At 33.6% G+C, this 16,859-nt stretch overlaps 1 protein-coding gene and 1 pseudogene across 4 annotated transcripts in view; both read left to right on the top strand.

Annotated features, from left to right (window-relative positions):
• Positions 1-16,859, top strand: part of ZPBP (zona pellucida binding protein) — a 152,543-nt gene extending 135,684 nt beyond the window's left edge. For all 4 annotated transcript variants that reach the window (XM_019031747.3, XM_055347008.1, XM_055347009.1 and 1 more), the window contains one exon: positions 16,678-16,859. In XM_019031747.3, coding sequence (XP_018887292.2) covers positions 16,678-16,772 — 95 coding nt within the window. In that variant the 3' untranslated portion in view covers positions 16,773-16,859. The remainder of the gene's footprint in view (positions 1-16,677) is intronic.
• Positions 10,364-12,079, top strand: LOC101140158 (nucleolar GTP-binding protein 2-like; annotated as a pseudogene).

The following is a 16,859-nucleotide window of genomic DNA, read 5'->3' as shown; positions in this document are numbered from 1 at the left end:
CATTGTGTAATCTTATGATGGAAGTGCAAAGACAGGGCGTGAGACAGAGAGAGAAACACAGACAAAGGGGCCAAACTCAGAATCCAACCCCATGATAATGACATTAATCAGTTCATGAGGACCAAGCCCTCATGGTCTAATCACCTCTTAGCGATCTTACTAAATACTGTTATAATGGCAATTAAATTTCAACATGAGTTTGGAAGGGACAAACATTCAAACCATAGCAAACACTGTCTTCATTACTATGGTTAGTAAGTCTTAAAATTGGTGGTGTGATTTCTCCTACCTTTTTCTTCTCTCACAAAGCTAATTTTAGCTATTCTTGTTTCTTTGCTTTTCCATATGAAGTTTAGTTTATCTATATTTACAAAAAAAATTATTCTAGGATATTGATAGCAATTGTATTAAACTTATAGCTCAATATAGGATTTGTGGAATTTTCATAATTTTACTATATTAAATCATTAGATCCATGAACATAGCATGCCCATCTATTTTTTTAGGTCTTTTATTTCTTTCATTGGTAGTTTGTAGTTAGCATCATATAGATCTTATACATGGTTGTTAGATTCATGTAGTTATTTCATTTTGGAGGGAGTTATTATAAGTGGTATTGTGTGGCTTAAATTTTGGTTTGTAATCGTTTATTGCTAGTACTTAGAAATATAATAGTTTTTATTCGTTGCCCTTGCTTACTACTACTTTGCTACATTTACATATTTTAGGAGACTTTTCAAAAAATAGATTTCTTGAAATTTTCAATGAGGGCATTGATATTTAGAAATTTCCATTTTTTCTTAATAAAAGCTACATGTAAAATGATAATTTTTTCAAACACTGCTTTAGATTTATCCCATTAATTTCAGTGTTATATATTCATTATTATTAAATTCAAAATATTTTTAGATATTTAAGATTTTTCTAGATATTAATGGTAATAAATGTGAGAGAGAGAAAATTTAAAAACAGACAAACAGAATGGATACTCTTCTCTGTGTGAGTTGTTTCTTTCAACCGTCCTTCTAAATTCACTTTAATCTCTTTGCTTTTTAGAGTACTCAGGTAGTTATTTTACAATGTAATTATTTTGAATATATAATTGTAATCAATAGGATGGCTGGATATTAGTGGCTTAGACCATAACAAAAAAATGATAAGTCCATGTGCAAAGGATTTTAATTATAATTCAGTTGTTAATTGATATAGGGCTTTTCAGATTTTCTGAGCCTGTTTTGATAATGTATATCCTCAAGAGTTTGTCTATTTTATTTAGATGTCAAATTTATTCCACAAATTGATCATAGTGTTCTCTTATTTTCCTTCTAATGTCATAGGATCTGTAGTGATGTTTTCTCATTAATTCCTGATATTATTCATCTACATATGTTTTTTGTTTTTAAGTTTTACCAAACTTTAATTGGAAGTTTATCAATTGTAGTAGTCCTTTCAAAGAGCCAGCATTTTGTTTATTAATTTTCTCTTATCTGATTTCTATTTCATTAATTTTAGCTAATACCTTTAATGGTTTCTAAAGTCTTTCCTTTCTTATCTGAAAATTAATGTGCTCTTCTTTCTTTAGTTTTTTTTTTTTTTTTTTTTGAGACGGAGTCTCGCTTTCTTGCCCAGGCTGGAGTGCAGTGGTGTGATCTCAGCTCACCGCAATCTCTGCCTCCTAGGTTCAGGTGATTCTCCTGCCTCTGCCTCCAGAGCAGCTGGGATTCAAGGCACACACCAGCACACCCAGCTAATTTTTGTTTTTTTAGTAGAGATGGGGTTTCATCATGTTAGCCAGGCTCGTCTCGAGTGGCTGACCTTGTGATCCGCCCGCTTTGGCCTCTCAGAGTGTTGAGATTACTGGTGTCAGCCACTGCGTCTGGCCCTTTCTTTAGTTTCTTATGAGAGTAGTATAGAACACTGATTTCACAACTTTCTCTTTTTTCTTATGTAAGTATTTAAAAGCTTTACATTTTTTCCTAACATTGCTTTATCTATAGCCCACTAATTTTATTTTTGTTGATTTTTAAGTTTTTGATAAGTCCAAAATATTATCTAATTTTATAATTTTATTTGGCCCAGGTCTTATTCATTAGTATGTTGTTTAACTTTCATGTATCTGGTCAACTCCAATATAATTTTTGTTAATCTGCAACTAAATATCTTATGTTCAGAAAACATATTCTATATCAATTCAGTCCTTTCAGTTGTTCTGAAGATTGTTTTCTGGCCAGAAATCTGGCACATCTTGATAAATGTTATATGCTCCCATGAATAAAAAGTTTATTCTGATATTTTTGGTTTTAGTAAGTTAATCTTCTATATCCCTGTTTTTTTATTTTCAACTTGTTATATCAGTTTTTGAGAATGGAATGTTTGAAATTCCTAGCTATTATTGTGAATTTGTCTATTTCTCCTTTTAGTTTTGCCACATATTTGAAACTCAGTAACTAGTTAAATAGACATTTAGAATTGCTGTTTTTTCCTGATCACTTCCTCCTCTATCATTATGTAGTACATTTTTATATTCCTGATAATATTTCTTACATTGAAGCCTATTTTGTTAGATATTAATATAAAACCATTCCAGCTTTCTTATGTTTAGTGTTTATATATTGTACCAGTTATTTAGACCCTGTGAACATTTCTGCTTTGCCAATTTGCAAAGTTCTTGATAATATACTTTGATGGACAAAATCTTAATTTTGATGAAGTCAAAGTTATATGTGCTTTCTTTTGTTACCCTTGTTTTTGGTGTCAGATCTAAGCATTTGTTGCTGTATGAAAGCATGAAGATTTAACCTTATGTTTTGTTCCAGGGATTTAATAGTTTTCGCTCTGATATATTTAGGTCATAAATCCATTTTGAGTTAATTAATGTATTTGATATGAAGTAGGGGTTCAACTTCATTCTTTTGCAGTTGGAAATCCACTTGTCTCTTTACCATTTGTGGAAGAGACTATTATTTCCATAATTAATGGACTTGGCACCCTTATAAATAATGAGCTGGTCATGGATATATGCACTTATTTCTGTTCCATTGGGCTATATAGTCTGTCGTTATGCCTGTACCACATTATTTTGATTACTATTGCTTTGTAGTAATTTTTGAAATTGGGAGTTATGTATCTTCCGACTTTGTTTTCCTTTTTCGATTTTTTTGACTATTTAGTGCCCTTTGAATTCCATATAAATCTGAGGGTTGGCATTTCCATTTCTTCAATAAAAGCTGTTGGAATGTTGACAGGGAGTGTATTGAATCTCTAGATCCCTTTGGGTAATATTAACATCTTAACAATATTAAGTATTTATTCTCATGAATACAGAATGTCTATTTAGGTCATCTTTAGTTTCTTTCAGCAATATTTTGTAGCTTTCAGTGTATTTTACCTCCTTAGTTCCAGTTTGGTTTTGATTGTTTATTTCCCTGAATATGGGTTATGTTTTCCTGCCTCTTATTACTGCACAGTAATCTTTGTTTAGATTCCAACATTGTGAATTTTGCCTTATTTGGTGCTGGATATTTTGATGTTCCTAAAAATTTGTTTCTTCTGAGTCTTTGTTTTCACACGCAATTAATGCATTTCTTGGAAGCTGTTTGATTATTTTATGTCTTGCTCTGTAATTTGATAGGTGGTTCTTGTTCAGTATTCAGTCCAGAGGTAATTGTTTCCTACTACCTTCCCAAGTGCTTTACCCAGTGCCTTTTGAATTTTTGAGTTTCTCATACTGGCTGTTGGGAACAGACACTGTTCATTATCCTGAGTGACTGCCAGGCACTATTCCCTCTATTGCTATCAAAATAGATGTTCCTCTTCCCAGCCTAACATAGCTTCCTCACACATACCTGCTGATTGCTGTTGTGTAACATATTTTGGAGAAATATTCTACTCATCTCCGGGGTTCTCTGTGTATGTAGCTATCTCCTCTCTGGGACATAGTCTTAACTCCAGCAGTGTTGGTCTTCTCTGACTCTTAGGTTGGTCTCCTTAATTGAGGGACTTTGCTGGGCTCCACCTTAGTTCCCTGTAACATAATTTGAAAACTCACTCAAGACAGTAAGCTATGGAAGTTAGTTTACTAATTGTAGGCTCACAATTGTAGGGCTCACATCTTTTGTTTCTTATTTCCAAAGAGTTACAGTTCCTTGTGGTTTGATAACTAATGTTTTGAAAGCCATTTTTTTCCATGTATATTGAATTATTACTATTATTTTTCATTGTTTCAGGCAAGTTGATACATGGATTTCCTATTATTCCAGCTGGTAATAGATCTCTTCAGGCTAAGGAACTTCCTTTAGTTTTTCTTTTTTTAACTTTTATTCAGGGGTACACGTGCAGACTGATTCTACAGATTGCATGTTATAGGAGTTGGGAGAACATATTTTGTTACCTGGATAATATGTCTCTCTAATTTTTATTACAAATTGTATTTTTACCCTTAGTTTCGAAAGATAGTTTCTTAGTTGTAAAATTCACTTTTATGTCTAGTAAACCATTGCTCCATTCTCTGGTAGCATATATTGTTTCTGATGAGAAGAGAGCTTCTAGTTATATAGATCCCTCCACCCTGCCTGTAATGTGATGGGCTTTTACATTTGTTTCCTGTATAGCTATGAGAGTTTCTATTTATTAAAACTCATTTATCTTTATTTTAAACTCATAGAGAAGTTCTCAAAGCTATACAGGAAATAAATAGCAGTTTGACTCTGTAGTGCCTAAAAGTGGAGTTCTTTGTGTATATTGTGTGGAATGTTTGTCAGGTATCTTTGACCTGCTCATTTATGTCATTCATTAAATTCACTGCTTTTAACCGTTTATTGTTTTATGCATGATTGACTGACCTCTCCTTTGGATTATCAAATAAACATGTGTCACACCAATTTATACTGGTCCACAGATCAAACGAAGCTCTATTTATTTTTTTAATTGAGTTGAAATTCACATTAAAATTCACCATTTTAATGTGAACAATTTAATAGCATTTAGTACAATCACAATGTTTTGCAAACACCTCTACCAAATTCCAAAATATTTTAATCACTTCAAAAAGGAAACCCCGTACTTATTAAAAAGTTACGCCTCATTCATGTCTACCATTACCCCCTGGCAACTATCACTATGCTTTCTATCTTTATGGATTTATTTATTCTGGATATTTCATATAAAATAAAACAATATGTATTATTTTGTATCTGGCTTTTTTCACTTAGCATAATGTTTTTGAGATTCGTCTATGATGTAGCATGTATCAGTGCTACATTCTTTCTTATGGCTGAATAATATCCCATTTTATGTATATATACAATTTGTTTATCCATGGACATTTGGTTATTTCCATATTTTGGCTATTGTGAATACTGTTGCTGTGAACATTCATGAAAAGTATATACTTAAGTGCCCATTTTGAGTTCTTTTGGGTACATACCAAGAGTGGAATTACTGGGTCATTCCACTTTATTTTCCACTTATTCTGTGTTTAACTTTTTGAGTATAAGCCAAACCATTTTTCACAAGACATATACCATTTTACAGTCCCATTAGTGGTGTATGAGAGTACCTGTTTCTTCACATCCTGGTCAACACTTGCTATTTTCCTTTTTTTTTCACACATTCTAGCATATGTGAAATAGTGTCTCATTCAGTTTTTATTTGTATTTCCTGAATGATGTAATGATGTTGAGCATTTTTTCCTGTTTGCTTGGTGGCCATTTGTGTATCTTTTTTGGAGAAATGTCTACGTAAATCCTCTGCCAGTGTTTCTACTTGGGATTTTGTTTGTTTTTGAGTAGTAAGCGCTCTTTAGATAGTCTATATATTAGATTCTCAGCAAATATATGCTTTGCAAATATTTTTACCTGTTCTCTGCTTTTCTTTTCACATCCATAATATTGTCCATTTCGTCACAGTTTTAAAATGAAGTCTAGTTTATATTTATTTTTTATTGCTTATGCTTTTGGTGTCATATCTAAGAAACCATTGCAAAATCTAAAATCATGAAGACTTACCCCTATATTTTTTTCAAAGTGGTCATCAATGCATTTTGAGCTAATTTTTATAAATTGTGTGTTGTAGGAGTTCAACTGTATTATTTGACGTGTGGCTATCTAGTTGTTACCAAATAATTTGCTGAAGAAACTGTTCTTTCCACATTTCATTGTTTTGGTATCCTTGTTGAAAAAACAGTTGTCTTAGATGTATGAGTTATTTATGTGCACTATTCTGTTTCATTGGTGGCAGGCATTTCCTTATGTTAGTACCACACTGTTTTGATTATTGTAGCTTTGTAGTAAGTTTTGAAATTTGGCATCGCAACTGGAAGTTTTGTTCATTTTTTTAAATATGTTTTGAGTATTTTGGACCCCTTGCAATTATATTTGTTTCTTCTTAGGAAAGTTTTACCTGTCTCATAGGCATGAAAAAATCTCTAATATTTTATTTCAATAATTTCATAATTTTCTTTCTTTACCCTCAGGTCTATGAAGTAGGGGTATATGCCATATTAATTTGTGTATTTATATGTGTACATATAAATAGACATATACATATATTAACACATATAAAATACATATATACACATCTTTTAAAGAATTATGATTTTTATTTTGCTGATCTATAATTATTACTAAAACTTACAAAAATGTCTTAAGTATAGAGATCATTGTTTTTATTTTTGTTAAAAGCTGCCAATTTTAAAACGGTTTGTCCAGTCGCATAAAATAAAATTGTCATGGTTGAGATTTTGTGATTGCTTTGCATATGTATATATTAATTTGTCTTAAACTTATATTTTTGTGTTAACAGCATACAGCTGGATTTTTAAATATCAAGACTGAGAATCTATCCAGTCAAGACTGAGAATTTATCTAATTATAAATCTACCCAGTTATAGTTATTTTAACCTATTCACATTATTGTAGACCACATGTGTGAAATTTGTTTCTACTTTTGTGATTATTATAACACTATTTAAAATTTTTAAATTTTCATATAATTTTCCATTATGTGAATATATCAGGGTGCATGTCTGTTTTATTGTTGGTTGAAATTGATTGTTCTCAATTTTTTGCTATGACACACAGTGCCGTAATGAATATTTTTGTTTATATATTCTGTTCAAGATTCTTAAAGGTCTTTATCTAATATTGGGTCACAAGATATGCAGTTAATTAAAATATATCAGACTATTTTTCACAGTTGGTTTTATTAATACATTTCCAACAGTAGGGTGGAAGAAACTCTGTTATTCCATATCTATGTGAATTCTTGGCATAATCAAATTGTAGATATTAGCTAATTTAAATATATGAATGTGTATATATCACTTTTTATTATGGTAAAATGTACATAACATAAAATTTAACATTTTAAGTGTATTTAAATGTATAATTTAAATACACAGTGGCATTAACTTCAGTCCCACTGTTGTGAAATCATCATCACCATCCATCTCTAGAATGTTTTTCAACTTCTAGACTGAAATTGTATACCCATTAAATAATAACTCCCCATTCCCTTCTCCCTCCAACACCTGAAAACCACCATTCTACATTTTTTCTCTATAAATGTGACTACTCTAGATACCTCATATAAGTGGAATCATATAGTATTTGTCTTTTTATGACTGGCTTATTTCACTACCTCAAGACATTTAATAGTCAGCCTCCCAAAGGTCAAGGATAAAGAATGGATCCTAAAAGCAGCAAAAGGAAAGAAACAACATACAATGGAGCTCCAGTACGTTTGTGAGCAGACTTCTCAGTGGAAACCTCATAGGCCAGGAGAGAGTGGTATGACATATTTAAATTGCTGAAGGAAAAAAAAGAAAAAATTTGCATCCTAGAATAGTATATCTGGCAAAAATATTCTTCAAACATGAAGAAGAAATAAAGACTTCCCCAGAAAAACAAAAGCTGAGGGATTTCATCACCACCAGAGCTTGCCTATAAGAAATGCTAAGGAGAGTTCTTCAATCTGAAGGAAAGGGATGTTAATGAACAATAAGAAATCATCTGAAGTAAATACACAAAAAAACAGAATATTATAATACTGTAATAGTGGTGTATAAACACTCATATCTCGAGGAGAAAGACTGAAAGATGAACCTATAAAAATAATAACTACAACAGCTTTTCACAACACTGTATACTAAGATATAAATAGAAACAACAAAAAGCTAAAAAGGGGGGGATGAAGTTAAACTGTAGAGTTTTTTACTAGTTTTCTCTTTGCTTGTTTGTTTATGCAATCAGCATTAAGTTGTTGTCAGTTTAAAATAACAGGTTACGTGATATTATTTGCAAGGCTATGGTAATCACAAATCAAAAAACACAATGGATATGTATATATACCACCAGAGAAAATCATCTTCACTAAAAGGAATACAGGAAGGAAAGAAAGAAGGAAAAGACCACAAAACAACCAGAAAACAAGTGACAAAATGGCAAAAGGAATTCCTTATGAGTAATAACATGGAATATAAATGCACTAAACTCTCCAATAAAGAGACATGGAGAGCTGAATGGATAAAAACACAAGACCCAACAATCTGTTGCCTACATGAAACACACTACACCCAGACGGACACACACATAGGCTGAAAATAAAGAGTTAAAAAAAGTTCCATGCAAAACCAGAAAAGAGCAGGAGTAGCTATACTTATATCAGGAAAAAAAAATAGATTTCAAGACAAAAAGCATAAAAACAGACAAGGTCATTGAATAAAGAAATCAATTCAGCAAGAGGATATAACAATTCTTAATATATATGAATCTAACACAGGAGCATCCAGATATATAAAGCACATATTATTAGAGCTAAAGAGAGAGACCCGTATACAATAATAGCTGGAGACTTTAACACCCTACTTTCAGTGCAGCATTGGACAAATTATCCAGACAGAAAATCAACAAAAAAAATCAGGCTTAATCTCTACTATACAACAAATGAACCTAATAGCCATATTCACAGAACATTTCATCCCACAGTTGCAGAATACACATTCTTCTCCTCAGCTCGTGGATAATCCTCAAAGACAGGCCATATGTTAGGCCACAAATCAAATCTTTAAAAAGTCAAAAAATTGAAATTATATCAAGTATCTTCTCTGACCACAATGGAATAGAAATGAATAACGAGGAATTTTGAAACTATATGAACACCTGGAAATTAAACAATATGCTCCTGAATGACCAGTGGCTCAATGAAGAAATTAAGAAGGAAATTTTAAAATGTCTTGAAACAAATGAAAATGGAAACATGATGTACCTAAACCTGTGGGATACAGCGAAAGCAGTACAGGGAAGTTTATTGCAATAGGCACCTACATCAACAAAAGCAGAAAAACTTCAAATTAGCAACCTATTGATACATCTTAAAGAACTAGAAAAACAAGGGCAAACCAAACCCCAAATTAGTAGAAGAAATAAAGATCAGAGCAGAAATAAATGAAATTGAAATAAAAAAAATACAAAAATCAATGAAATGAAAAGTTATTTTTAAAAAAGATAAAATCAACAAACCTTTAGCCAGACTAAGAAAAAAAGAAGATAAAATAAATGAAAATAAAATCAGATAAAACAGTAGACATTGCATCTGCTGCCATGGAAATTCAAAGGATCATTAGAGGCTTCTAGGAGCTGCTATATGCTAATAAATTGGAAAACCTAGAAGACATTCCTAGACAGATACAGCCTACCAAGATTGAACTATGAAAAAATCTAACAACTGAGGAGACCAATAACAACTACTGAGATTGAAGCTGTAATAAAACAGGTCACTTCAGCCAGGCCTGGAAAGTTCTGAATTCATTTACCCAACATAAGCTGGACTTAGCACTTCAGTTCCCATCTCATCGCCAAGATGGTAAAGCCCAAGTACAAAAGGACAGTGCACCATCAACCTCTTCGATGCCAGCACAAACCCAGACTGAGAGCAGGAAGCAGGAGGTCAAAACATGAGGGACCAGGCCACAGTCTCAGGCCTGAATATGTACAGGCAAAAGAAATACAAGAACAGCTGTGGTAAGATCATTAAGCCCCTGGAATATCAATCAAAGGTGGCTTCTGGCACAGTGGCAGAAGTGCAGCCAAATATCAAATAGTTTGAAAATGCACATGTGATTAAGCAGTCATGATTACAAAAACTTCAAGAGGAAGTGGATACAGTTATGAAGGATTCATACACAGTTGTCATGAAACAAAGCAAGTTACCAATGTCTCTTCTCTAAGATTGAATCCACCTCAACTCAAAGGTGCACATTCCTGATACTGAAAGTTCCTGATACTGAAAGTTTTAAAACTACATTTGGCCCTATATCACAAAGGAAGCAACCAAATTTATTTGCAAGTGATATGCAGTCTTTTCTAGAAAATGCTGAAATGTCCACTGAGAGCTAGACCAGTTTCTAGAAAAGATCATGAGTCAGTAACTGAAGACACTGGTGGGATAAATGAAGCACAAGAAGAGACATGTAAAAAGGGACAGTCCAAAGGAATATAGGGTGAGCTCTCCAGGGTTATAGATTCACCAGATGTTGTAGTTCTGGTTGCTGATGCTAGAGATCCAGTGGGTACCTGTTCCCCTCACATTGAGCCTTGAGCCATACTTGAAAAAGAATAAACCCTGGGAACACGTTATGTTTGTACATAACAAATGTGACCTTGTTGCAACCTGGGCAACAAAATGATGGGTTGCTGTCCTCTCCTTGGATTAGCCAACACTTGCTTTCCATGCAGGTCTTACTGACCCCTTTCACAAAGGAGCATTTATTCAGCTTCTGTGGCAGTTTGGAAAGTTGTACACTGACAAGAAACAGATGAGTGTTGGGTTCATTGGCTATCTAAATGTTGGCAAGAGCTCTGTGATATAAACATAGTGTTCCAAGAAAGTTTGCAATGTGGTCCCCATTGTAGATGAAATATCTGGAAATACATTACCTTGATATGTTGGTTATGCTTCATTGACTGTCCAGGTTTGGTATACTCTTCTGAGGACTTGAAGACAGACATTGTGCTAAAAGGAGTTAAGTAGGAAAAATTAAGACCCCTGAAGACTGCATTGATGTTGTACTTGAACAAGTTAAGCCGGAATATATCAGCAAGACATAAAAGATTAATTCTTGGGAGAATGCTGAGGACTTTATTGAGAAGCTAACTTTCTGGACTGGGAAGTTACTAAAGGGTGGAGTAACTTACTGACTTACTGACTGTGGGTGGATAGTCCTCAATGACTGGCTGAGAGGGCTGGATTCCTTTCTTTGTCAAGCTGCTTAATGGAGAGTCACCTGTGGCCCCCCAGCTTTCACCCTCCTAATCTGTGGAAGTTGCCACAGAAGCAACCCAGAACAATCCAGAAGAGGAAGTGACAGAATGAATACCAAAACTGTAGGTGAAGTGACAGAATCTGTGATTGAAAAAGAAAAAGAAGAGAATAGTCACTGGATGCTAACTCAGAGATGCAACCAATTCTTGTGCCTGGGTTCAGCAAAACTTTGGCAAACTCAGTGTGGTGCCTCAGTCTTCTGGGGATGACCTTGTTCCTGTGGATATGTCATATCTGGAGAAAGAGCTTGAGAGCTTTTCTATTGAAGAAGAAGAGCAGAAGCAAGAGATGATGAAGAGTCTTACTAGGAATCTGAGGAAGAACATATGGAAAAATCACACCAAAGCCATTATTAAAGCTCTAGATGAGAATATTGCTAAATATCAGAAGTTTTTAGACAAAGCTAAAGCTAAAAAGTTTTCAGGAGTCAGAATATCCAAGGTACTAAGTGAAAAGATATTTGAAAAACATGAAGAGCAGAGAAAAATATCTGAAGAAGATGCAGATGATACACAGCATTTACCAAAAAAGGAAATAAGCAGAACACAGAGGGAAGAGGAATATTCAAGTAAAACTTGCAGGATGCTTACATCTAAGGAATGGAAGTGAGCAGTACAGCAGCAACAATCCAAAAAAAATTTGTGTGCACTACTATGAAACACACAATGTGAAAAATACAAACAGGAACAAAAAGAAGACCAATGACTCAGAGGGACTGAAGCAGAAACACAAAAATTCAGATATTAGCAGTAATGTTTAAAAGGTTGTGTATTATACAAAAAATATGCAAAAAAAGAAATCATTGTAAAATGCAGTATCCTGAAGCTTTTCCCCAGTGTCATCTTCTAAATGTTCTACAGTTTTAGCTCTTAAGTCCTTGATTCATTTTGAGTTAATTTTTGTATATGGCCTAAGAATCAACTTCATTTAGTTGTCTGTGTATATCCAGTTTTCCCAATACCATTGGGTGAAAAAAATTGTTCTTTCCCCAATGAATGATCTTGGCATCCTTTGTGAAAATCATTTGTCCCTGTATGCAAGGATTTACTACTGGGCTTTCTATTCTGTTCCATTAGTCTGTATGTCTGTCTTTTTGGCAGCACCACACTGTTTTGATTATTGCAGCTTTGCAGTAAGTTTTAAAATCAGGAAATGTGAGACTTTCAACTTTGTTTTTCTTTTCCAATATTTTGGCTATTGGAGTCTCTTGAGAAAGATTTTTGTTTTTCACAAAAAAAATGTTATTGGGATTTTGATAGAGATTACATTGAATCGATAGCTTTGTGTGGTGTTAACACCTTAATATTGTGTTCCAACCCATGAACATGATATGTCTTTCTATTTATTTGTGTCTTCTTGAATTTTTTCAACAATGTTTGGTAATTTATAGTATACATTATTCCACCACCTTGGTTGAGTTTATGCCTAAATATTATTTGATTGTATTTTAAATGGAACTGTTTTCCTAATTTCCCTTTTGGATTGTTTATTGTTAATGTACACAAACATAACTGATTTTTGTGTATCAATTTTGTATCCTACTACTTTGCTGAATTTATCAGATCTAACACTTTTCCCATCTCTCAGTGAAAATCTGAGTTGTTTCCACCTTTTGGCCATTGTGAATAATGTGACAATGGACATGGGTGCATGGATATGCAATACTTCCTAGAGATCCTGCTTTCAATACTTTTGGATATATACCCAAAAGCAGGATTAACTGATCACATGGTAATTCTATTTTTAATTTTTTGAGGAAGCTCTGTATTGTTTTTCATAGTAGCTTCACCATTTTACATTTCCACCAAGTATGATTTCAATTTCTCCACATCATGACCAATACATATTTTCTGTTTTTTTAATAGTGTCTGTGCTAATGGTTGTAAGCTGATATCTCATTGTAGCTTTGATTTGTTTTTCTCTCATGCTTAGTGATGTGGAACATCTTTTCTTATGCTTGGTCCTGAGCATGTGCTTTTTTTCTGAATCCTCTGTATACATGGCTGCTTTTAGATATCTTCTTCTCTAAGAGGCTCACTCCTGCTCCTTCTCTGGGCTTTACATGTTATGTTATATTTTTCAGGAAATCTCTTGCCCCACCTTTGTTCCCCTTTGTTGTCTCCTTGTGGTTTTCAGGAACTGCACCCATCACAAACCAATCCCACAGGCATGGGACTCTCATACAGGTCAGAAGGTCATAAATTTAGTCTGCTCTGTTCTCTCAGTTGTGTAGGATGGAATCTTCCAGAGCTGCATGGGGAAGGAGGTGGGACAGTGGTGAGTAAAAATGCCACAATTTTTTTTTTTTAATCATTTCAAACACGGCTTTTTTTTTTGGATTCAGAACTTAATTGCTGTAGACCTATGGCTGGTTTCCATAGCTCTTGTAAAGTTATTTTAGCCAGTCTCTAGTTACTTATTTAATGTTTTCATGGGGGAATGAGGGCCTGGAGCTTCCTAGTTCACTGGAAGTTCTTGCATCTCACTCTCAATATATTACATTCTGATGTCTATCTGGATTTCCTAGATCTAATTTGAGTACTCTTTTGTTGGCTCAACAAAAAAAGCCATTAGTTCACCATTTGTATTTTCTCCTTGGTGCTTACTTTTAAATTAGTTTTTATTTGTTTATCTAATTGATTTATATGAGTTAATTATATATTCTGAATAATATTCTTCTGTTGATTATATAGCTACAATTTTTTTCCGAATTTTATTCCTTGACTGTCATTAACAAAAGACCATGAGATCTGCAAAGGCCAAAAGGAAAGCTTATATTTTCTGAGAAGCAATGGATAGAATTGGGAGACACAGCCTTTGGTATAACTGAAGGTGCACTGCAGAGAACAAAGAGAGGGTTTGGCTTTCATAAAGTTCCTACCCATGTTCCTAATCATGTCTGTTTATGAAAAGGAGGGATTCAAACTTGTTCGGTTCCTGTTGGTTGATGTAGCCAAGCCCTGATTGGTTGAGGCAACAGAGTGATTGGGTTGCCTACAAGTTTGAGACCACAAATCCCTTTTCATTGAAGATTTTCAGATGGTCAGTTATGGAATGTTCAGTTTTTGGTTATAGGAGATACTCCAGCTTGCAGTTGTACAGGCAGAAAGTTTGTTGTCAAAGGCTGTATTTTCTTCAGAGAAACACAAAGTATGTGACCACTCACCAGCCTCTCACCTCACTATGAATGCCTACTTCTCTTTTCAAATTTAAAGCATCTCTGTTAGCCTCAGGGAGTCCATCTTGCTTGGAGAGTCTTTCCACAGTTTTATTTTACACAATCGTTACTTTTATGATTTTTAAAATTAATTTCTTAATTTTAATATTAAATGTTTTACATTGTGGTTAGTGCATTTTCCTTTTTAAGAAATTATTTCCTATCCAAAGTTCATAACTTTTTTTGTACTTTATCATGTTTTTTATGTCAATACTGATTAGTCACAAATCCTTCTTTGTCTCTTTGTTTAAAGAGTTGGCTAATTTTGTACTTTAAATTTAAATAACATTTTAACATTTTTCCCCAGTTCTACTTAACAGAGAAAAAATATTTTAGTATGTATACTAGGAAGGAGTGCTACACATAGGAACTATATGATGTTACACATATCATACTGTGAGGGTTTATTAATTCTAAGAATAGTAACTAGAAAGTCATATTTATTTAAGCTTGTATTTAGATGATTTTATGCCGGTGTCATTTCTATTTTTGATAATCAATATAAAGCATATGTGTAAAGACTGCATGCAGATTTCTCTTCTGCATGTGTAATGATTTAACACTTTTAAGTATCTTTGCTCAACATTTCCATATTTGTTCTTCAATAAATATTAAGGTGTGCTTTGAGAGAAAATGTGCCATAATCAACACACATTTGAGAAACATCATTGGAAGCTTACTGTGTACATTACCAATTCAAATACTGTTGTTATCACTGGAGGAAATAAATCTACTTTGTTTAATTAAACTTTTTTCCATCTGAAACATTATTCTCCCAAATAAAACATCTATTAAAACTGAGGAACTCTTTGGAACATAGAATGGCAAATATTTCCTCTAAAAAATTTCCCAATTTGGAAAAATACATTTTAAAAGTAAATGATATAAAATTTAAAATATAGTATGAACTAGATCCAAATATTAACTTGTATCATTGAATCATGATGCTAGAAAAAGAATTTTCTTTGATGGCCCATAATAAACATGCCATAGATGTGCTATTAACATATTCTGAGATCCTTGGGCAACCACATTTGCAACAGGAAAAAGAGGAACAGAATAATCAAAGACCCCAGCCCAATTATGAGGCTTGATGGCACCACCTGATATCCATCCCCTTATCCACAATAGAACAGGTTGGTAGAGGCAGTGTTCCTGAGTGCATAAAGTTAAGCATTTATTGAGTGCCTATGATACACTGTGTGATTTTTTAATACATTAATGTTATGAAATTGGTTATTATTGTATTGCACCTGTTTTACAAAATAAGGATAGTGGAACTAAGAGAGTTGACTGTTTTACCTAAGTTACCAAAGATAATCTGTGACAGAGATGGTATCTGACCTTGGTTTCTTTCTATTCTGTCAGGCAGTAGTAGATGTCATCATTTAATCAAATTTATGATTTCATTATCCTCATATTAGGGATGATTAAACTGAATTAAATTAGATTAATATTTTCAAAATTGCAAATTTAGCAAGTGGTAGAAATAGGACTTGAAATCAGGAGATTATTAGAAAAAAATGCAGTCTCTTTCCACCTAAAATACACAGTTATGGCCTTGTGTGAAGCACATTTGGTTCTTCCTGTAGTGTTGACCTCTTGTGGCTTCTGCTATATAACTTAAAGCAGGGGTCCCCAACCCCCAGGCCAGGGAACAGTACTGGTCTATGTCCTGTTAGGAACCAGACTGCAAAATAGAAGGTGAGTGGTGGGCAAGTGAGCATTATGGCCTGAGCTCTGCTTCCTGTCAGATCATCAATGGCATTAGATTCTCATAGGAGTACCAACCCTATTGTCAACTGTGCATGCATGCAAGGGATCCAGGTTGCACGCTCCTTACAGGAATCTCAGAGTAAATAGTTAAAACTTTCAGTGTATGATTCCACTTACATGAGGTATGTAGATTAGTGAAACTCATGGAAACCAAAGGTAGAATGGTGGTTGCCAACAGCTGGGGAAACAGAGAAATGGGTATAGAGTTGCGGTTTTGCAAGATGAAAAAGTTCTGCAGATTTGTTGCACAACAATGTGAATATGCTTAATACTACTGAACTATACACTTAAAAGAATTGAGATTGGAAATTTTATATTATGTGTATTAGGAAAATACTACTTATTAACTTACTCTTTTTTCACAGTGATCTGCAGCCCTGGATCATATAACCCCCGTGATGGAATTCATTGCCTTCAATGCAATAGCAGCCTGGTGTATGGAGCAAAAACGTGCTTATAAGCCATTATCTTCAGTTATTCAGTGGTTTATTAAATGCAAAGTATATATTTGAAACATTAACGTAATAAATTATTATGCCAAAATTAA

The sequence above is a fragment of the Gorilla gorilla genome, chromosome 6, assembly GCF_029281585.2.
Source record: "Gorilla gorilla gorilla isolate KB3781 chromosome 6, NHGRI_mGorGor1-v2.1_pri, whole genome shotgun sequence".
Lineage (NCBI taxonomy): Eukaryota > Metazoa > Chordata > Mammalia > Primates > Hominidae > Gorilla > Gorilla gorilla.
This window is presented reverse-complemented; position numbering and strand designations above follow the sequence as displayed.